Source organism: Triturus cristatus, chromosome 6 (genome assembly GCF_964204655.1).
Source record: "Triturus cristatus chromosome 6, aTriCri1.1, whole genome shotgun sequence".
Taxonomy (NCBI): Eukaryota; Metazoa; Chordata; class Amphibia; order Caudata; family Salamandridae; genus Triturus; species Triturus cristatus.
In genome coordinates, this window is record NC_140589.1 from 613,998,964 (window position 1) to 614,022,940 (window position 23,977).

Genomic DNA, 23,977 nt, shown 5'->3' on the forward strand with positions numbered 1-23,977 from the left:
ACCCTAGGCTTTCTCCCAGTATATACACTCCCTATCTGATTTAAGGTTCCATACTCTATATTGATGTTCAGATCTCCGCATATAATAAACGGGGATGGCCAGCCTATCAACTCTAGGCTAAGCCAATTAACTATGGTAGGGTCATCCAAAACAGGGCCATAAATAGAACAAAGTGTAAAATTTTTGCCCTGAAAATTACCGTAAACTATTACCCAACGACCCAAGCTGTCCGCTGCAGAGCGGGTAATATTGACCTTTCCTCGTCTTGCTAGAATTGCAACACCCTTAGTTTTAGCCTCAAGTTTAGTCCAAGATATAAGCTGGAATCCCTCAATCTCCAAGAATTTATGCTTACTGGCTTCGACATGCGTTTCCTGCAGACAGAGAACATCTGCCCGCAGGAAACGCAGATCTTCCCTTATCCGGCGTCGTTTAGACGAATTATTAAGTCCACAAATATTTATTGATACAATTCTTAAATTAGCCATACAGAGAGAATTTTTTTTTTACATCCAGTAGCCAATTCTCGGCCCCTTGTACAGGTTCAAATTTAGTTGAATTATCATAAAAATCAGATCCCGTCTCCTCCCAAAACAAATCTCCGTCCGCAGCCCCCCACCCCTCTAGAGCTATTCCCTCCCCCCCCCCCCCCCCCAAAAGCAGGCAAAATAGGTCAATAGACCCATGTGATGGCTTCCCTTACCCGAGTGACCCAAGGTCTCTCCCTACCTCTAAAGTCTATAATTCAGCATACCCACTGCATACCCACAAGAAGAAGAAAAAAAGGAGGGAGATCCCCCCCCCCCTGTCCAAAAACTAATTAAATCTTCAACCTTCCCCAAGTTCTTTTAGATATTCTTCAGCCTTAATCTCCGATGAGAATACCCGAATTCTGCCAGAAAATATAACCTTTAGGCGTGCAGGGTTCATTAAAAACACCTCGCACCCTTTTTTTTGAGTAATCAGGGAGCGGAGTCGCCACCTTCTTTCCACTGTTGTGTGGCAGAAATCCGGGCGAACAAAAAAAGTATGCCCTTCTACAGATCTTTTGGCATCAGGACGAGCTTTCTCAAAAATAGCTTGTCTCAATAAAAAGTTCCCAAAAAAAATCAGAATTGCTCTTGGTTTAACTCCAGAATCTGGGCTCTTTTTCAACATTAAGGGGAACCGATGGACTCTCTGGATCTCCGAATCCCATGACCATTGAGAGAGTTCTGGAAAGGCAGCTTTAAATAATTTCAAAACAAAGCCTCTAATATCCGCCCCCTCTACATTCTCTTCTATTCCTAATAATCTAAGATTATTTCTTCGGAGTCTGTTCTCGGAGTCCTCAAGTTTCCACATGATATCAGCTAGTCTATCATCATTTGATGTGGCTTTGATATCAGTCTTTTGGAGCCCCTCCTCGAGATCAACAATTCTCTCCTCCAAAGCCGTAGTCCGGGCAATGACCTCAGAGCATGCTTTTGTGTTTCTTCGAATTGCACCCTGAATCTTCATCGTAGCAAGTTGAGCCCTTTTATGCTCTTGACGTGCCTCCCCTTGTATTGATTTTAACAAGGCATAAATCGCAGAATTAGAAGGAGGAGAATTTTCTTTTTTGTGAGCACTAGGTTCCTCTAAAACTGCCAAACTCATTGCAGCCTGAGTGTAATCCCACTGAAGTTTATTACTGGTTTCAGAGCCGTCGCTGTCTTCATCCTCTAAGCCATGCTTTGAATCAGTTTTAGGATTATTGCAGCGGATAGAGGCCTTCTTAGAGGTGCTCCCCGTTCTCGGGGGGCTATCAAGCTCACCACTTGAAGTTGAGTTATCGTTAATAACCTCTCCCTCAGATTCAGTATCTGACTCTTCTGCCACAGAAAAGAAGCTGTCCCCTTCGATCAATTCTGGCAGAGGGCCTTTGTGCTTTTCTAACCTCCCGCCAATGGGGGTTTGAAAAATGTAAGAGGTTACAGCAGAGTCATTTGGCCCCCCAGATTTTTCTCCACTCACTGCTTCATCACTTATTTGGGGGGATTTAGCATTTAGTGATTCCACAGAACGTTCACTATTAACCAGACCCCTGCAATTCTAGCATCCCCTTCATTATTTTTCCATCACCACATCCAAAACGCCTTCATTACCCTCCATTAAAGGGCCTGCAGCATTCATTGCGGATACTGAAGAAACCTGTAACTGACTTTTAACTACTAGGCTCTTTCCGGCAAACATCCCAGGGACCGTTAACATTTTTACCATATCAGAGCTGCCAGTAGAGGGTATCATTCCTGTTTGATTAACAGCTTTAGCAGAATTGTTGCAGGGCGGTTTGTCGAGGGCTTTTTCCACCTTATCTCCTTGCTTTCCTCTAATCAATGCGGCTTTGCTCACACTCACCGCTGTGATCCTTCCGGCCGGCTTCCCCAGCTTCTCCGACTTGCCTGAAGTGTCCGCTTTGTCAGCGGCAGTATTTCTCCTTCCCCCGGCACCCGAACCGACCACAGGCAGCTCTCCTGTCAATTTCGCTGCAGAGCTTCCACTTTTACGGATAGGCATCTTGACAAATGTGATGTCCTCGTTCCTCCTTCCAGCTACGACCCACACCCGCCAAGCCCTCAGGTGTGCGCGGGTCAGAGAGGCGGAGGCTACCCGTAGCCAGGGCTGGCGAACGTGGAGAACGGTGAGCATGGTTTTTTTGTTTTTCTTTTTCTTGATTTAAGTCCAATAACGAGAAATAACTAGTTCCTCCAGGGGGGTCGGGTCAGCATTGTATTGTCAATAATGTAAATCCGAGACAAACCTGACTTTTAGCTCCTTAAACGAGTATGCGAGCAACTGCTGTTCAGACCGGTCAGCAGGAGTGACCTTCACTCGGTATCAAGCGGCCACCATCTTGCCTCTAGTGCATACCGTGTCCTTCACCATTCCAAGGCTAGTTCCAAAGCTGCTATGGCTATTGGAGTCATCACATTTTCTCTTAATTGGATAGCTGGGTCGAAAAGGCCCTGCAATGTCCTTTGTAGAATTTGTCTCAAACTCCCTGTTCTGGGCCTACAAGAAGAACCTTCAATTATTTTTTTGCTTCTCAGCAGTTAGTGAGCGATCTCTTTTCCAAGCCTATGCAAAGCTTTACTCAAGCCTTAAAATATACTGACTTTTGTCCCCCCGAGAAGAGGGTTTCATGCACCTTTTTGGAATGAAGTTGGTTCATCTGAAAGCAAAAGCCTTTCTCCTGTTGGAGATTATTTTTAGGTTTTCACAGACCATGTCAAAACCCTGATTTACGATACAATCAATGGTAGATCTATTAGTAGATTGGCAGTTTTCTGGGAGAGTGTGCTTCACAGCATGTCTCGTCTGAGGGCCTATGGAGGCTCAATGCAGCTGTCCAAATAAAATGGAGCTGAGTCAGGTCCACGTGTCAACCGCAATTAAATTTATTTTAGACACAAGCAAATGGTACCTACAAAGGTGAAGCATTAAAACAAATATACCCTTCTGCTTGAAGTACATATCATTCAACTATATATATGACTTCAGTCCTCTCTCTTGTGCACCAGAAATATTCTGTGGGATTAACTAACTTTAAACTACCCCAATGAAAAATATTGTTTTTGAGGTAGCATTAAACAGAACATTGAAATTACACTTTAGCTTAAAATCTATGTTGGCTTGGTTTTGTTTTTTTCTGGGAGTTATGTTCCTTTGCAATGTAAAATGTCCTTTGCGATGTGGTACTGTATATTTCTATGCGGCAGTAGTCTCTGGGTTACAGAGCCCTGCTTCTAATGTGCAAATGACAAATAAAATCTGTTGTTAAAAAAAAAAAAAACAGAACATTGAAACTGCTCCCAGGGATGCCTAGTATTATTCATTATTTACTATTATGCAGTAAAATTCAGTAAAGAAAGTGATATTTTTAGAGGTTATCATAACCCAGCACATCATGTTATTGTAAACTGAAATATCATTCTGCATTACAATACACATCAGAAATGTGCTCTTAAATCAACCAGGTGCTTTATACATCGGATAAATAAATAAATTCAGTATTATTGGAAACGTCTATTGGACTCCTCCTCTCTTGAATGTTGGGTTTTTATATCCTGCCTAATGCTTACAGAGACTTGTGATCGTTTTCTTGCTGTGTATTTGTAAAGTTGTTTTGTGTAGTATTTGGTACAAACAGAATAGAACATTCTAATTGCAGCAGGTGTGTTTTGGAATGCAAAAGCAGTCTTGAATTTAAAATACATTTAGTCACTCAACCACTGACGTCTTTCTGTGTTTTGGTGCTGGTGCTACTGTTTGGTTTTGTTAATTGGCTTGTGGTTCTGATTCCCTCCCAGTCCTAGGCAGCGTTGGAGGTCTCTACACGTCTGTTGTGGTGAAGTACACAGACAACATCATGAAAGGATTTTCTGCAGCAGCCGCTATTGTGCTTTCCACCATCGCATCAGTGGTGCTTTTTGGTTTACAGATAAGTGAGTTCCTTTATCTTTCTGTTTTATTCTTTAAATGTTGTGTTTTTCACCTGTTTGCAGACTATTGCACGCTTTCCCGTGGTATCCTTCTCGGCACAGCTACCCTCAGCCCTCCCTGTGAGGTCATTTGAAAATGCCTAGTTGGTAAGACACTGGGTTCGAAGTGAAGATTGAGAAGGCCCAGCTGAACTCGAAGAGCCTTATGTACAAAGAAGGGCTGAATGATGGATTAAATAAATATAATCCAGATAGCAGTACGGCTAAATAGGAGGAAAAAAAGGACATTCTTAAAACAGGAACAGATAAGGTGATGTTTTACAGGTTTTGCCCATTCTAATGCCTTATTCTCTACAGAGGCCCTCATTGCAAGGGCCTTTGAAATTCCAATTCAATCGGAATTGGACATTTCTGCCCTGATTGGCTTAATAAGTTGTGCTGAATGAAACAACACTTTCTGGTTTTTGCCACTTGTAAAAAATCGAATGGCTGCAAAATTGGACAAATCTGGAAAATGGCCTGTCTATAATAAGAAAAGACAAGCAGTGCAGAAATTATGCTTTGTAAGGGCATTGGGATTTGGAGTTTGGAAGTAGTCTTAGCACCTGCATGTTGCGCTTATTCAAGCAGATCGTCTTTGACTGAACTCTTTTGTGCAAAACACTGTCACATAGTTTGTGTACTTAGCCTTCTCTTGATACTTGCTGCCTCCTGTGGTCCGATCGCCATAGGACGCGCCTCAGCTCAGTCAGTTGGCTTCTTACTAAATTACTGAGTCCTAGAAGTCCTTGAAATATACCCTCTCCCTCGTTTCTGTTTTGGAGCCACTGTAGCAAATTCTCCCTTGTATTTAACAAGATGATAATTCTGTTTGTACACTATGGGCCCTTCTGGGTGGTACTGGGCCTTCTAGGTGGTACTGGGCCTTCTGCCACTGAGATCCATTCAATGGAAACATTCTCAAAACCTGTCAGGCAGAGAAACGTAATTGCATGTCTTCTATTCCTACCTGCTTCTCAGACATTAGATAAGTCTAATGAGAGGAATGAATTGCCTCCTGAATGTCTTTAAACTAGTGTGATAACGTTTCTGAAATCTATTTACTGAAAAGGGAACCCAACTGACTTTTTCTAAGTTCACAATGAAATCTGGGTCCTAGAATAGGGGAATATCCATCGGGGGAATTAAATTCTAACTCTGATATATCATGTATGGTAAAAATCATATTTTCTTTTCTAGTTTGCATTTTTATGAAGCGGGACTCTAATAAAGATGTCTGTGCATTGTACATGGCAATAACAGTTGAGATGTGTGGTGTCCCTTACAGAGAAGCAACATATAGGGGGGGTCAATTAGAGTTCAGTGGAGAGGGAGCCCGGCCTTAAATTGCAAAGATTCTGCCATGCATGAACACCCGTTTCCACCTCATTCAGAGGTGAGGGGTGTTCATTAGGTTTCCAATGAGAGAGCCTCAGCCTGCTCTACTGTCAGAAACATTTGACACAGCAGTCTGTCTATCATAGGCAGCCCCTGTGCATCTGGCCATTTTTATTTGTATTTTCAGGTGGCAGCTTGTTGCTAATAGTATAGGATCACTCCTGTTGTTGCTCATAACGTTCGCATAGTTGATCCAGTTTCCTTGTGCACTTCCTGCTCTAAGCAACTTCATTCCCTTTGCCAGCCACCCATCACATCACTGTGTTTGCTAGTTCATTTTCCCTAGAATAAGCTTGGGCCCAGCGTGGTTCTCAATCAGAGCAACACCGTTCATTCTTCTAGATAAACTTAACATTGATTTTGGGAATAAAAATATATTTCTGATGGATACTTCTGCCTGTGGATTCCTCGCCTTTTGAATACCCCCTGCGCCAGCATTCCGCGGGAAAATTATTTCCTAGCTCACCCACGTCGACGAGGACGTCGCAATGGACCGGCGCCGCTCGCGGCACCGTATGACGTCATCAGAGCCACAAAAGTACCTCGTCGGCGTGCTGACGTCGGTTCCCTTTTTTCCGAGCCGTCGACGCTTAACGGTTTTTTCAGGGCTCTCCGTTTTCATTGTGGAAAACTTTGTATCTCTATATTGTTTCAGAATGGCTACTTCCAGGAAGACCGGATTCAAACCCTGCAGAGAGTGTGGCGGGCACATGTCCATTATGGACCCGCATGATGACTGCCTGTTGTGCTTATCTTCGGACCACGACGTCGAGAAATGCAGAAGCTGCAGGAAAATGAATCCGAAGGCGATTAAAGAACGTGAAGCCAAGTTGTTCATGGCGAAAGTCAAGAAGGTGAAGAGGGGTAGGAAGAGGGCGAAATCTTCGTCTTCTCACACTTAGAGGTCGAAGAAGCACAAAAAATCCAAGAGAAGACATACCTCTCGTCATCGTTCTTCGAAGGCCAGGGTCTCGAGGTCGAGATAGAGGTCTTCGGCTGAGCGACCTCGGAGAAGGGACTTTATCTCTCCAACTCCTTCACAAGCGATGCCAGTACCATGTCCGGCTGCGACGTCGCCGGTTTCAGAGGCTTCTTCGCTTCATGAAGATTCACCGGCTCCAGCGACGTCACCGGCGCCTGGTGGGTCCTCTCCAGGCCGTGTGGCTTCACCTGTGCGGGCGCCGTCCCCGGCTCCGCAAGCTCCAGTGTGACCTCAAGTGACTCCCCTACAGGAAGGTACGGATCCATATCCTCCTTTTCCTGCTCCTGGGGCTGACTTTTCGCATTTTCTCAATGCGATGTTTGGTTTATTTACCAGAGCCTCGACTCCATTCGGCGCGTCTTCAGGCCCCGTGGTTCCTTTGGCGTTCATCAGTTCTATCCCCAGGCTCCTTTCATGCCATTTTTGCCGTCGACTCTGGCTTGGCATTTCCCGGCGCCAAGATTGTCCACTCTGGCTCCCCGGACTCCTTCAGCTGCTGAGTCTGCTCCACCTCGAATTCGGTCGAGGTTCGATGTCGAGCCTCCTCCATCGACGCCGCGTGTGACTCCACCAACGCCGCGTGTGACTCCACCAACGCCGTTGCCTAAGCAACGCTCCAGGAGAGAAGCTCAGAGATTGCTTGAGGAAGAGGAGTATTTACAAGATCAGGAGGAAGGAGAAATTGTGGACTCTAGATGAATTTGAAGGCCTTTGGGAAGCTAGTGGCCTAGATACTTCCCCGGAGTATGACTTACCATCTGCAAGTGGATGTGTTGTACAGGACGTTGCACCTTACCATGTAGTTATAAAGAAGGCTGCTGATTTATTGGGCCTTAAACTTCTATCTGCGGAGATTAAGTCCAACATACTAACAGAAGTTTCAAATACCTCTTCGTCAACTTCTGAGCCTCTTCTTCCTTTCACAGATGCCTTAACAGATCCATTTCTGGAGGTGTGGCAGAAGCCTTTGTCTGCTCCGGCTGTATCTCGTGAAGGTACCGGCCTGCCCGTGGTGATCCGGCTTTTTTGTCATAGCATCCGACACCAGAGAGTTTAGTTGTCCAAGTTTCCTGCTCAAAGCAGTCTTCTAGTGCTTTTCCTACCATTTTGGGTGATAGAGACTCCAAGAAGATGGAGCAAGCTGCGAAGAAAGTGTTCTCTTCTGCGAGTATGGATCTTAAGTCAACTAATGCAACTTGCCTTCTTGGACGATATATTCATGCATTGATGGACTCTGTTGTTCAATTTGCTCCTAAGTTGCCTGAGGAGGATCGTGACAACTTCTTGGAAGTCCTTTCGGATTCGCAGGCCGCAGCACGTCAAGTGATTCAGTCAGACATGTACACTGCTGACTCTGTGGCTCGTGTTATGGGGTCTTCTGTGGCTATGAGGAGACAGGCAGGGTTCAAGTCTTCTGGTTTTTCAGCTGATGTTCAAGCGACCTTGCTGGATTTGCCCTTTGATGGGTCAAGGCTCTTTGGTTCAAAGGCAGATTCAGCCTTGGAACGTTTTAAAGACAGTAGAGCTACCGCAAGATCTTTAGGCCTCCAGGTGCAGTCTAGAGGTTATGGTTACAAAAGATATCGGGGCTTTGGGAGATCTGCATCCTTTCTTGGCCGCCAACAATTTCAGCAGGGCCAACAACAGCAGAATCCCTTGTATAAATCATACAGAGGGAAGAATAAGAGGCCTCAGGGGTGCAAATCGACAACAGACATCCTCCTCTTCCTCTACCTCCCCTCCTGGTACCGTTGGTGCATCAGGAAAGCAGTTCTAGATTCCCCATCTTAGAACATGTTGGTCCAGTTGGAGGTTGGGTGTCCCTCTTACTACAAGATAGGAGACTGATTGCATCAGATCGTTGGGTCTTGAATCTTGTAGAGAATAGGTACGCCCTCTAATTTTTGGAGTTTCCTCCTCCTTACCCTCCTCGCCAGGGTGGTTGTTCAGGAGACCACTTGCTGCTTTTGCAGCAGGAGGTTCTTGCATTACTTCAAAAAAGTGCGATAGAGGTGGTTCCGGAGCAGGAAAGGGGTCAGGGTTGCTACTCCCGATATTTCCTGATTCCCAAAAAGGACGGTTGATTAAGGCCGATCTTGGACCTCAGGACTTTGAACCTTTACCTCAGGCAGGAAAAGTTCAAAATGTTGACCTTGGCTCAGGTTCTCCTTGCGCTGCAACAGGAAGACTGGATGGTGTCCATCGATCTGCAGGATGCGTATTTTCATCTTCCCATCCTGAAGTCGCATCGAATGTATCTCTGGGGTATGTGTTTCAGATGGATTGGAGCTCGCAACTCCTTTACGCGTTTCCTCCCATACCCTTGATTCCTCTGGCTCTGAGGAAGATTCGCCAAGACCGGGCCCAAGTTATATTGATCGCCCCGGATTGGCCAAGAAGGGTGTGGTACACAGACCTACTTCACCTCTCGTTGCACCCTCCGCTCCGTCTCCCTCTCAGGGCAGACTTCCTTTCGCAGTCGCAGGGGCAGGTTCTACACCCACACCTCCAGAGCTTGCACCTTCATGCCTGGAGATTGAACAGGGCAACCTGAGTTCTTTCTCTCTCCCACCAAAGATAGTGGACGTTATTTTATCATCCAGGAGACACTCCACTAAATCCGTTTACTATTCCAGAAGGGCCAGATTTGTTAAGTGGTGCAGATAGAGAGAGAGACATTGACCCTTTGAAGGCCCGTTTGTCTAATATTTTGGAGTTTTCTCTTTCCTTAGCACAGCAAGGTTGTGGTGTTGCCAGTGTTAAGGGCTATTTATCGGCCTTTTTATGTGTGCCGGACCAGCCGTCTTTATTTAAGTCCCCCATTGTCATGAGGTTCATTAAGGGCCTTACAAATAAGTTTCCTCCCACACCTTTCATTATGCCTCAGAGGGATTTGAATCTCGTACTCACTTTTTTAATGGGTTCTCCGTTTGAGCCTCTTCATTCTTGCCCGTTGAGGCTTCTTTCTTTTAAAACGGTTTTATTGATTGCCATTACCTCGGCTAGGAGGGTAAGTGAGCTTCAAGCTCTTAGTTCGAAACCTCCTTTCCTGACCATTCATGCGGATAAGTTGGTTCTAAGGACCAGGGCTGCTATACTTCCCAAGGTGGTTACCCCCTTTTCATATGGGACAATCCATCACTTTACCCACCTTTTATCCTCCCCCCCTCACCCTTCCAAGGAGGAAGAGAGACTGCATCGGTTGGACCCTAAGAGGGCTGTCAGCTTTTATTTGGATCGGACTAGAGATCTGAGGCTGGACAATCAGCTCTTCGTGGGCTATGTTGGGAAAATGAAAGGCAAGGCAGTGCACAAGAGGACGCTTTCCAGCTGGATTATCTTGTGCATCAAGATTTGCTACGCCCTGGCCAAGAAGGAACCGCCTGAAGGTATCAGAGCTCATTCCACCAGAGCTAAGTCTACTTCTGCTTTGCCTAGAGGTGTTCCTGTTCTTGATATCTGTAAGGCAGCAACTTGGGCCTCCCTCCACACCTTTGCAAAGCATTACTGCTTGGACTCTGAGGTTAGGAGGGATGGCCATTTTGCTCGCTCTGTTTTGCAGGATTTTTTGGTCTAGTCAGGTGGACACCCTGCTCCGGGTGGGATACGGCTTTGGGAATCTATTCAAAAGGTGAGGAATCCACAGGCAGAAGTATCCATCAGAAGAACAAGTTACTTACCTTTTGGGAACGCTTTTTCTGGTAAATATAATTTCTGCCTTTGGATTCCTCACGCTCCCCGCCTCCCCGTTGTCCACCTGTTTCTACCCAAAAAATATTTTCTTTTAATGTCTTAATCATGTTTATATTTTAATAATGAGAAATGCTTATTCTGTTGCTATTTCTCTATACCTTTCTTGATTATGCATTTGTGAACTTGTATACATGTGTATATTTGGTATGCTATGTTTGCATTTGAAAATGTGTCGGTCCGCCCGTTTGCCTCGGTGGCACGGAAAAAATGGGTGGAACAGATGTCAGCACGCCGACGAGTTCCTTTTGTGGCTCCGATGACGTCATACGGTGCCACGAGCGGAGCCGGTCCATTGTGACGTCCTCGTCGACGTGGGAGAGCTAGGAAAGAATTTTCCTGCGGAATGCTGGCGCAGGAGGTATTCAAAAGGTGAGGAATCCACAGGCAGATAATCTATCCACCAGAAAAAGCATTACCGAAGGTAAGTAACTGGTTCATCTGTCCTGTTTACATGGATCGTTCACGGTGAATACATTTTGGGCAGGTGCTGATAAAACATGCAGCCATCCAAAACTAGTTTGCCAAAAACAGTATATGTACTGGCACAAATGAGGTAAGTGGTGTGCATGAAAATAAAATTAAAATCTTAATCCCAAGCACAATATATATTTCACATCTGATCGAATGGAATTTTTACCAAAACAAATTAATCCATGCCAGACTGATTGTTGATTTGTAGAAAAACCCAACAACGTCTTACACTTTGAACTGGATTGAATTCTGTGATACCTTGTATGGAATTGAAGCACCAACACGATTTGATTAGTCTAATATTCATATGAATATCTAGACTGGTGTCTTTGATGTATTCCAGAACTAAAGCAAAACCAAAATTTGTGTTTTGAATGTACCTGGTGTCCATACATCACCAGCAAACTGTACAGGGCAAAATAATGACTGTCCATGGTCAAATTGAAATTTGCAGACACCCTAATGTTGTGCATAGATAACAAATTATCACTGTTACTGACAAGCATGCAAAATGCAGTGCGGCAAAAACAGCTGCAAAAAAGGTGTGTGGTTAAGTATAATATAACAAGTTTTCACTGGTCACCAGTCATGGGGAACAGAGCAACCTTATTAGCCAATTATCTCTTGATGTACCTAACAACCCTCTGCAGTTTGGATCACAGGCCATAAAAATACTAAACGAGTGCCATCTTCTCTGGGCTCAAGGTCTCTGGGACCAAATCCAGGCTATTCCCTCTTAATCCCACAATAAATGTGACCACCTGGACTCATCAGATTGGAATTCAGCTAAACCTGCACGGTTTCAAATATCTATTATTTAAATGGCAGGTAAGGAGTCTGGGGTTGGGTTGGACAATGTACTGCCACTACTAGAATGCTTCAGGAGAGTTCTCATTCACTGATCCTCTCTTCCATTATCACTGCTGGGGAGGGTGGTCCGACCCAAGATGCTATCTTTGTCAAGGTTCTATCATTTTGGATTTTCTGCCTTCTTGTGAAAGAACATCATTTCCTTGCTGAGATTTTTCCTTTTGCACAATGTGGTCCAGCGGGAAGCAATGGGAAAGTGCTATAAATCTACCTAGAAGGGAGGACTAGGCATGGCAGACTTGACCTTATAAAACTGAGCCTTCCACCTAATTGTAATCAACTACTGGCTCTCTGGTACTCTATTGGGCACTGCATACAGGCCTGCATTATGGGTGCAGGGTGAAGTCCCTCCAGTTCATTTCCTATATGGTGTTCAAATCCCCTCCAGAATTCCCCCAGTGGCCATGGTAGCCCTGGATATTTGGCGAAGCATCTCTTTCACTGATTTGGTTGGGTGAATAAACACACAGGGAAACCCCCACTTAGGGTGGGAAATCTGGTTCCACAAGCAACAGCCCTTCAGGACTTTGAAGGGTGGGAGAGGCTAGGAATTTTCAAATTGAGGGGACAGCCCCCTCTAAGCAAGTCAAGTCATTTGTTTAACTCTGAGAGGAATTTGGGCTGGTGCATTCACAATTCTATCATTATTTCCAACTTAGACATTTGATTACTCCCCTATTTCACGACCATGGACAAAGCATTTGCCTTCAGTCAGCTATACACCAAAATCACAATGTTACAGCTGCCTGGAAGGGTGAAGATTTCTTGGACTCACAGAACCCTTGTTTCTCATATCCTGGTATATGAATACAGGATCCACCCTGACATGCCTCATGTGTGTGACTGGGGAGGGCGACTTCCTCCATTCAGTCTTGTCCTGCTGTCAAGATCCCCAGTCCCTCTAAATGTTGCTCCAGAACCTCTGGTAGGCTCACAAACGTCTTCTACGACTCATAGGTTCGAATTTCTACTCCAATTACTTTATCAGAGAAAAGGGGACATGGATATATCCAATCCAGGAACTATATGATCTCCATGCAATATCTCTTCCTTTCTTGAAATTCAGTGTGTAAACACTGTCTGAAGTCCTTGCACCAGTTCATCATAAAAATTGGTTGTGCTCAGTGCACTTACGAATCACATATTTCTACTCTACAAATCAGCGTACCAGGAACATAGACAAAGCTTAAAGTGTGTCATAGTGAAACAGCAATTCAAATCAGTGGTCTATGTGCATATTCTTGTATGTTTATACAGGTTGCTAGCACAGACAGTATCTTCTCCATCAAATTCAAAATGCCAATGTCTTCCCATATGTTGACCACTTCCTGATTAAAAAGCCTATGGAAGAACCAGACCCAGGCTGGACAAAGATAAATCCTCCTGACTTGGGTTATTTTGTGAACAACACCAAATCATATCTGTATCCCAGCTGGATGATTCACTTAACAGACGCCTTGGGAAATGGCCTTACCTTCCTAGTGTGAAATGGACATTCAGCACCAATTGATCCTACCGAAGGCCTCCTGCAGAAAAAGTGGACTCTCAAACCAGGGCTGGCCAGCTCAGCCTGGCTTAGCACTGCTAACACAGGACTAGCTCTCGGCCTGTCCGTACAGCAACATTTGCCTCCCAGGGAATGGAAATGTTGATATGCACAATAAAATGAATACTTGTCTCCGCTTAAACTCATTCTGTGATTCTGAGCTTACTATCCAGATCTGTAAGAGGGCTCCCACTCATGCCAACCGCAAAGCATAGTTACAGATCTTGAAGTTTGGTTGAAGGACTGATTGCATAGACTTTTCCATAAAAGCTCCATGAGGTAAGAAGTTTTCATATTCCTGGGTCCAGAAGCCTTTCTCTTTGTGGTCAGAAGAAGCTTGATCTTGATGCGTATGGCCAATATGATTGCCTTTGTATTACATGCTTAGTTTTTTTAGGTGTAGGGCTCCAGTAGCCCTCAAACGTTCCACAAATGAGACCCACATCAGAAAGCTCTTGAGTTAAGCTTCTAAGTATGTGGTTGTCCATAAATAGATATTTTTCGACTATTCAATTTTAAATATGAGATCTGTGCTTTGTGGATGGCAAAAAGACCAAACTTTCTGGGGTTGGTTTGATGATGATCTGGTCTGGGAAGTCAATTTATATCAGACACTCAACCTTGTCTGTTCCTCGGATTTTTCATAAATTGACTATCCTCAGAACAACATACTTACAACTTCAGTTCTGCTTCTCTCAAGTACCAAGTTGACATCAGGGCTAAGTTATTCAGTTCACTTGAGAACGAAATCATCTACTGTAGAAATATATAAAAAATCTTAATTCCTCCTTTCACTCACTCAATTTAAGTGCTGGTTCATTGTCCACCTTGGTTTGTCCTCCTACATTTTGGATGCTTTACAAAGTAAAAAATGTCTCACAGAGTCCCAGTCTTACGTAAGTGGCTGAGATTGTTTTCACTGACCTTCAGACAAGAACACATTCACTTTATCAGTGAATAATGTAACATCTGCCAATATACCTTGCTAATTTAGCTGTGCAATTTATCTGGCAGTGTTTACTGCCTCCAGCAATAAACTGTGGAATCTCTCTTGACATATAACTAGGTCATTGAATGCCTTCTTATGGGGCTACATCTTTTTCCCTTATGCGTACTACAGCTCTGTGTAATATAAATTTGGTTAATATTAGCCCACTTGAGCAGAATGCCTCATGTGAACTCTGGCTCCTCTCCATGGAAAACAGCCTAACATGATGCTAACGTCACCTGGCCACATTAGTAAGCTTCAACACCCAACTGTTGCTTCTGAATTATGCACCATCTTTCAGGAGGATAATAAGGTGATCTGACCATAATCACCAAGATTAAAGGAAAGCCTAATCCTCACCTCCATGTCCTTAATAGAATTAAAACTTTCCTTTACAATAGCTAGGAAATTTGACATTACACTTTAACGAAGAATTGTATGCTCTAATCGTCATTCCACACCTGCATGTCTCCTCTGCATTGAAAATGGTGCACGACACTCACGTTTGACTTGCTCTTTGATTCTCTTTGGATTTTGAAAATCTTGTCTATAAGACCACCTTTGCAAGATTGATCACCTCCTGTATTGACATTGGTGCTATATGCATGGATCACCTTCCCACATCACCTTGTACTCTACTACAGCTAAGACTCATCTGCCTAGTTCTACAAACAGGTACTTTGTAGGGCAGCTGCTTCCTGCTACTAAGCTCTTGTTGCATCCTGTAGGAGTGGTGAGCGTACCACCTGGGATATACATTTAATTATTTATGTTCACTGTTGCGTATTGTTACTTTTCATCCTCCTCTTTCCCTGGTCTTTCAGCTGGTAAGTCTACGCATTGCTTATAAATAAGATTGATAGTTCTTTGTTTAAACTTACCCTTTGATTACTTTTTTATACGTCTTGTTCAAGTCTCTCTATTATTACCAAAATCTATCTGCCGACCTCACTTTCATCAGTGAGAGATATCATAGCAACTGGCTACTAAGTAGAAGATTGCTAGCACGCCACTTTGATTTATATATTTGAGAATCACTCTGGTCCTGCTGCTGGTACCATTGTTTGGAAATAGGAAAGAACTATGGATTCTTACTTATAAAATACAGAGTTGTACACGTCATTCATTACTTGTGCAGAATACATCTGGTACAAATCGAATGCACCAAGTTAGAAATAATTGTGCACTATGTTATGGTCTGTCTTCCATTCTGTAATGTGCGATAATAGGACCTGTTCATTTTGTGAGATATTGGTAAGGTGGCAAGGCTTGCTTTTGGATTGAGTAACACATTCTGCTTGGTACAGCACTGCATTCTTTTTGTTGAACCTTTTGTTTTAAATATGTGCATCTTGACATGTTTCCTCTCGTTTCAGCTGTCACCTTCGCCGTTGGTTCACTTTTGGTATGCATTTCAATTTATCTATATGGACTACCGAGGCAAGATACCACAAAGATTCAGCCCGAAGTCGCCAATCATAGCTCAAAAGAAAAGCTCATTGTGATATGATGCTTGTTCATGAGGAGACAATGCGCTTAGTGCCAATCAAAGGACTGGACAAGGCCGGCAGGATGTCGTGGCCCACCAGGACCCATGTTTGTGTCTGTGGTTGGAAGCCGCAGTAAAAGAAGGGACATTTTTGGAGAGTTTTATGCAAGTTTTCGGACAATATTATGAATGTAAAGTGCAGCACTTTCTGTGGGAATAGTGCAGGCCAAAATTGTCATCCTTCCAAAGCCAAATTTGTGTTGCGTCTTTAAGGCTGCACTTCTCAAACCTTTTATAAGTATTTCCTATTTTTGCGGGGGTGGAAAGATTGAGATGATTGTGTCCAATTTTGTAATGTCTTTTTTATTAATTGAAAATTTTGAATCGGTTTTTAGCATCTGCAATAATTCGAAGACTACAGCTCTTAAGACGTATATTTAATGAAGGATATGTGAAGTCCTCGTTTACGCTGGGGCTTGTTCCTCGGTGAAACTAGGCTTCGGTAGAACGCCAGTGTTGTATACATAGTTTTTATTTTTTTTTACCAGCTATTAAAACCATATTCTCCAACGTGATTTTTTTTCCTGTTATATAGCATATGGTTGCATCCTTGTAATATTTGCATGTTTAAATAATAAGTGAATATACTATGTGCTCTCATTGTAGCTCCTCCCGGCCTTCAGCCCATTGCAATATCGATTTTATTGTTGTGATACCTAATGATGCAGCAACGGAGCTTTCCCCTTCCAGGGCCTAGCCTACCACCCATGAGGGGGTCAATAGTTAAAATTCCAGATTCATGTTATATGTTTTCTCACCTGATGTTGTAGATGGTTGTCAGAAGGAAAAAAAATGAAAGTACAGTCTCTGTAGGGCAAATTAGCATCCTGTTCTGAAAGGCTTTGGCTGAAATCCAGCCCAGTGTGTCATTAAAAATCATAAATCCAGTCACTAGAGCGCGGGTCTCTTTGCAGGTACTGTTCCTGGCTCTGCACAGTGGAGGGGAGGAAGCAGCATCAGCTCGGTTGCATGTTGGAGTGCCACAGACCTGATGGCCTGAGTATTGTGTCTCTGCTGTCAGGTAGATGGATGGTCAGGACAACCACAATATAGAGTTTCAAAGCCCTCCCAAACAGGCTGCAAGTTGCCTCCAAGGATAGCTAGGTGTATGCTCTTGTCATGTCAACACAGCCATCAACAACCTGAAAGGGGATCCTCCACCTTCTGCTATTGCAGTGTCCTTGGGGCATTATCTTTACCTCACATGTACTTCCAGTCATGTATACATAATCATAACATATGGACAGTGGCGTAGTCCAAAATATTGCCCCCCCCCCCGTCCAAATGTGAAGAGGGGCCCCGATTCTCCCTTATCGCACAGATGTTCATTGACGTTTGGCTGAATGGGGCCACATGACAGGTTAGGGGACCCTGAAGGGCTGTGGGCTACCCTGCACCACAGGGACTTAATGGGAACGCGTTACGCCCCTGCATATGCATTTAGGGGAAGTGAAGGACCCAGTTATGGGGAACTGAATTAATATTCCACAGCTTGGGCGTTTAGGTAAAAATGTTCTGTGCCTCTGCATCCATAATTAGCCCCAACTAATTGTCGGTCGCCCTTGAGCCTGGAAGGGGCTGGCAGTCACCCTTCTTTATGGGTTGTACTTCACGTGCTGAGGGAACAAAATCATATGTGGACCAACTTTTGTCGATCTGAATTCACTATGGAAAGGGGTACAGAGCAGGCCAGAAAAGTAAGGGGGAGCAATCTCCATAGCAGGGCAAAAACTTTAATTCCCCCACTCCAAGCTCCATTAGCTTTTTGGGTGCAAGAATATTCATTCAAGCCACCTCTACATTTAGGCTTCAGTTAACTAATTAATCACTAAACTGCTCACAAGTCAACCAGAGCATAAGGAAAATATGGATACTAGATAAAGTAACTAATGTGCAAATCAATTTATAAAAAGAAAAAAAAAAACTTAGAGCAGGAAGCAAAGTTGGCACAACACATGCAAATATATGCAGATGGGGAGGAGATGAAAATGGGTAGACATGTTGGAAATGGGGTGAATGTGTCTGCCCCATTTTTATTATAAATAAAAACAAAAATGCCTCAAAAAATAAATTTGAAACTTAAAAAATTCAACCTTATTGTTTGTCTTTTTGTGCATTTTGTAATTTAAGTATGAAACAGAATTTGATTGCTGCAGTAGCTTTGGAGCTAGAAAGGATTTCAGATTGCGAGAAACTCAATATAATTAACATTTCTCAATTCCTTTGGATATTTTCTTTATGGGTCTGCCTTTTTTTTAGTCTTTTTAGGTTTTTTTTAGGTCCTTTTTGTTACCTTACAAGGGCACAGAGCCGCCTATTGCTTACCAGTGGTTGAGTTAATGTTCACTCTCCTTGGCTTGCTTCTTATTAGTCAGAGTCCGTAGACTTCCTTTGTCTTCGTGTGTTTGTCCCTCCCCTGGAGCATGGGCACATTACTTGTGTCCTTCCACTGCTCACTTTTTCAGGTGCTACTTTTTTCTTTTTGTTTAAACACTCAATGAGTGCATGTGTTTTTCAGATATTTCCCTCTTGTACTCCATCCCCCCCAATGTTTTCCTCCTAAATCCCAATCATTATCTGCAAGCTTGCTACTTAGCTCCTCCTAAACACCCTCTGTTGTCCAAATGTTTTGCCACAAGCCCATCCCACCTACTTTCTATTGTCTGTCTGCTTGTCCCTGCCTCCCCTACCCACTCTCCGTTGTCTGTGTGCTTGTCATCACCCCTTCGACTGATCCTCCATTGCCCATCTGCTTGCCCCCATCCCCAGCCCTTTGCTGTCCATCTGCTCAAACTCCCACCCACTCTGTTATTTGTCTGCTTGCTCCCTGCCCTTTCCACCCATCCTCCGCTGTTCCTGTGCTCCCCTCTCCCATGTTCTTCTCTACCTCCGTCCGTGCTGCCTCAGACTAGCACACGTGAAGAAAAAAAATGCAACAATGCAGCCAGCACTAATGCATTTTTTTATCCATTTGCACTGGCCATATCATAGCACTTAAATATATATGTTTTAAACCATGTTGCCCAGCACTCACACTGCTGTAAAAGCATAGCTGCAAAACATTGGTAAAGCTAATTGCTCCTATAGGCAAGACCTCTTGGCAATGCATTGCTGGTTTGGAAATTATTATTGCTGCGTACACTGGTACAATTGTAAAATTAAAAAGAGAACCTTAAAATTATGTGCACATGGCTGTTGAAGCTGTGGCATCCTTCCTCCTGACTGTTATTTTCTGGTCTGCCCTCTTCTGTTATCCCCATTTCAAGTGATCTTAGGAACCTGAAATTCCCCTAGAGGTGCTCCACAACTCTGATGTTCACCAGCAGAGCACCCAAAGTGTGCCCTCCATCCATAGTTGTGGATGCACTGTCACCTCATACCAGGCTTTGAGGTGACTGAGGTCGGAGGACCTAGTTCAAGACTACAAGTCTTTTCAGTTTTTTGTTTTTTTATCCCTGGTAACTAGGGGGGCTACTAACCTATATGCTGGAAAATCCTTGTGGTCCTTCATAACTGGTTTATTTCTCCCCCTCATCTCTGTTATATACTTTGAGATGTTCTACATTCTATGTGTGCTGTACACCTGGGAGATGGTGTTGAGTGAATGGTAACCTGTAGAACGGGTGGAGTACAAAATAGTGCTTCCCGCCCAAGTTGTCTTCACCCTTTGTTGTAAATTTTGTAACTTGCCTATACATGGGCATGGAGCCCTGCAACACAATTCCTGTAGGTGTTAAGGTAGCTGAGGTATCGTTCAGCTGTGCCTCTGCTGTCCAGTTTCTTTCTGCCTCTCTACTGCTGATCCTTTGCCTGCTTTTTGTGTTGTACTCTGTGACACCTACTAACAGGGAGGCCTTTACCAAGAACCTGATTTTATCTGATAGAGACTTCAAGCTGCAGATGCTTTACCTTTAAATTTCCCTAGGATTCAGACTGGATCCAGAATATTTTCACTGACGTCAGTTCATTTCTTTCCATGCCAGTCAATGCAGATCTGAAGAAGAGCTACCCCCTGTCACTTTTTGACTGACCTTTTTTCAACCCTTCTGTCAAAGATTTTTGAAACATTGTCTCCTGGTGTGGCATGGATGTCCACTGGAAGACTGGTTTCAAGCTCATGCCACCTGTTATCGGCAAATATCAATGACAGATCCACACCTCATCTGCCTTTGGTGCCTCAAGCTCAACCATGACATGCTTCAATTTTTGCACCCTGGACTCCAAGGCCTTGAGGGAGGTCCCTCAAACTTGTTGCTGCTCGACATGCAAAACCACGACGAGCTCGATCCCCGTTGAGAGGACGGTCCAGGGATTAGTTGCGGAGCCACTCCAAGCGCTCTTAGTCTAAGTGTTCCAGGCATTTTGGTAAATTCTACAAAAGGAAGACGAACAAGAAGTTGAAGAGATCTTAGACTAAGCCCCATCCGTCAAAGTCATCATACGAGATGCGAGAGCTTTGGCATTTGAGGCCTGGCTCCGCGATTCAGTTTCGTCTGGTCTGTCTCCGTGCCTCCATGAGTTTCCAGGAGCTGGAGCAACCCACGACCATCTACGTGAATTGTATGTGAAATTCATATTTGGGTTGCCGGTCCCCGCTGGAGCACCTTTGGGCCCTGTGGGCTTGAGAGGGGCCTATACTGGGCTTCCAATGACCTTCCCCAGCTCTGGCTTCACTGCCCACATCTGCAGCGCTCACTATGGAGCTGGATGGACATCATCCAATGCCAATTTCAGTGCCGACTGGGGGCATACCTCCCAGGTCACAGCCTGTACCCTATTCCTCTGGGGTAGGACGTGGGTCAGATAGCCAGAGGTCGTGCCAGTCCACCGCACCCCAAGCAGCTGCAGCCTCCAAGCACCTTAAGTTTGCCCTCCGATCATCATGGGCAACTAGTGGGAGGCAGGATGTGCCAACACTTGCACCACCGGAGGTCGGTATCATGCGACCGCTGGTTTCTCCTGATTGTCCAAAGGGGGTATTCTTCCCTATGTGACTACACCTCCACCTACTTGCAACAAGTTGATGGAGGACCACTTTTCATTAGGAAGTGTAGGTTCTCTTGGCCAAGGAGCTATAGAGACTGTCAGCATCAGAAGTGGTTTGTGGTTGTTATTCCCGCTACTTTCTAGTGCTCAAAAAGTACAGAGGCCTTCTTCTTATCCTAGACTTTTGCCCTCTCGATTTCTTCCTGAAAAGGAGAAATTCAAAATGCTCATGCTCGCTCAAGTCCTGTCTGCCCTAGACCCGGTAAACTGGATGGTAGAGTTAGACTTGCAGGACACATACTTCCACATTCCTTTCCTGCCTGCCAGCAGACGTTACCTGCAATTCACAGTGGACTGCAAGCACTTTCACTTTGATGTGCTCCGATATGGCCTTTCCAGCGCCCATCAGGTGTTCTCCAAGGTGATGGTGCTGGTTGTAGCTCATCTGCGAAGAACAAGGGTTCCAGTCTTCCCCTATCTCAACAACTGGTTGTTGAAGGCGGGATCGCACCAGGTGCTCGTCTTCCACCTCCAGACTACGGCAGACCTCCTGCACTCACTGGGGTTCAATATCAACATGCTGAAGTCACACCTCATCCTTTCTCAGATGCTCCCTTTCATCTGAGCCATTCTGGACACTGCAGTTTCATGCTTATCTTCCCGAGCGGCGAGTCCAGGATATTCAGGCTATGATACCAATGTTTCAGCCTCATGGCCCCCTGCCTCCTGCTTGTAATGCATGAACATTGACATATGCGGGCGCTGCAGTGGAACCTGAAGTTCCAGCATCAGGGGAATCTCTCCAACATCATCCAGGTTTTGTAGGCACTGCAAAAGACCTGCAGTGATGATTGACAAACTGCGATTTGGTCTGCGGCAGACTCTTTTCCCTTTCCCATCCATACCTGACAGTTGTGATAAAGGCTTCACTCCTGGGCTGGGAGGGAAACTGGGAAAGGTGGAGATCAGAGGACTCTGGTCTCCAGTGGAATCCAGACTCCACATCAACTTGTTGGAGCTCCGAGCAATCTGAAAGCCTTTTTACCCTCCATCAAGGGAAGGCTTGTGCAGGTGTTCACGGACAACCACACCGCCATGTTGTACTGAAACAAACAGGGTGGGGTGGAGTTGTGGACCCTCTGTCAGAGGCCCTGCACCTGTGGACATGGTTGGAATGTCAGGGAATTTCCCTGCTGGTTTAACACCTGGCAGGTTCTATGAATGCCAGAGTGGACTAACTCAACCCGACAATGCTTAGCTGATCACGGGACCCAAGGTGGTGCAATATCCTGCAGTAGTGGGGAGAGCCTTGGTTAGATCTGTTCGCCACCGCAGAGAACGCACAATTTTCAATTAGTTCTGCACTGGACTTTCCAAAGCAGCTCTTATTCGGAGACACTTCATCTTGAGTGGAGCGCGGCCTCCCGTATGCCTATCCGCCACTACCACTCCTGCCTCAGAGTTCTAAAGAAGATCAGGAACGACTGGGCCCAAGTCATCCTTGTGGCTGTGGACTTGGCTCGAGAGTCTGGTGTCCCTTGCTGTTGAGAAAGTCCATCGCTCCTCAGATCAAGCTGTCCCTTCGGGAGGATCTCCTGTCCAGCAGCAGGGGAAGGTTCTCCACCGGAACCTGTCAGCGCTCTGCCTTCACGCGTGGAGACAGCTGACATCTTTTAACTTTCCACCCTAAGTCTGCAATGTTATTTTAGCAGGCCGGGGCCCGTCCACCAAGATGGTATTTAAAAAACAGGTTGACCCTTTATCTGTACCTCGTTCCTAAATTTTGTTTATCCTGATCCAGCAGGGCTCTGCATTAGGCGCGTTGAAGGGTTATTTGGCTGCTATCTTTGCGGCTATCAGATCAGCGTACCTCTTCAAGTCCCCTAGTGTATATGGGCTTGTTAAAGGCCTTCTGCATGTTTCCTCCAGCTCCCTTTATTATGCCTCAAAGGGCGTTAATTTGGTGCTTACCTTTCTGATGTGCACTTCCTTTCAATCGCATCATAGCTTCCCTCCTGGGCTTCTCACCTTCAAGATGGCCTTTCTGGTGCCAATTACATCTGCCTGGGGGGGTCAGTGAACTGCAGGTGCTGTCATCTCAGTTTCCATACATTTGTATATTCCCAACTAAACTGGTTCTTTGGACTCGAGTATCCTTGTTACCGAAGGGAGGCACCTCATTTGACATTGGCTAATTCAATACCTTGCCTACCTTTTACACTCCGTCTCATCCCTCTACAGAAGAGACTACACCTGCTGGACAAGAAAAAAAAGTGTTGTTGTTCTACCATGACTGCAAACGACCGTTCCGGGTGGATGTTCAACTCTTCGCGGGGTATGTCGGAGCCAAGCAAGGGAAGGACATGCAAAAACAAACCATCTCCTGATGGATTGTGTTCAGCATTAAGATCAGCTACACACTGGCCAAGAAGCAACCCCCTGGAGGGCTTGATTGCTCACTACACCAGAGCAAAAGATGCAAACACTGTGTTAGCACATGGAGTTCCAGTCCTGGACATCTGTCAGGCTGCAGTGTGGGCTTCGTAAAACAAGTTCACCAAGCACTACTGTTTACAGTCAGGTTGGTTGGGATGGGCACTTTGCCTGTTCGGTCCTGCAGGACTTTGTAGTCTAAATCAGATTTGCAGACCCTCCTCTGGTGAGGTATTGCTTGGGTATCTATTCTAAGGTAAGGAATCTGCAGCTAGAAGTCTCTATCAGATGAACAAGTTACGTACCTTCGGTAATGCCTTATCTGGTACAGACTATAGCCACAGATTCCTTAACAACCCATCCGTGGTCCCCGCTCGGCGAATGGATTTTGGATGTAGCATTGTTTCCTTTTAAGGGCTCTTGATTCACACATCAGTGATCAGTGTACTTAGTGGCCCCTAGCTTCACTTTCAGCACGGTCAATGCCGGTGATGCCACA

General features: G+C 44.9%; 1 protein-coding gene across 1 annotated transcript in view; it reads left to right on the forward strand.

Moving 5' to 3' along the window:
- Positions 1-18,151, forward strand: part of SLC35A1 (solute carrier family 35 member A1) — a 193,410-nt gene extending 175,259 nt beyond the window's left edge. Inside the window, exons 7-8 of the mRNA XM_085611091.1 lie at positions 4,332-4,466; positions 15,887-18,151. Of these exons, the coding sequence (XP_085467217.1) occupies positions 4,332-4,466; positions 15,887-16,020 (269 nt within the window). The 3' untranslated portion in view covers positions 16,021-18,151. The remainder of the gene's footprint in view (positions 1-4,331; positions 4,467-15,886) is intronic.
- The last annotated feature ends 5,826 nt before the right edge of the window (positions 18,152-23,977 follow it).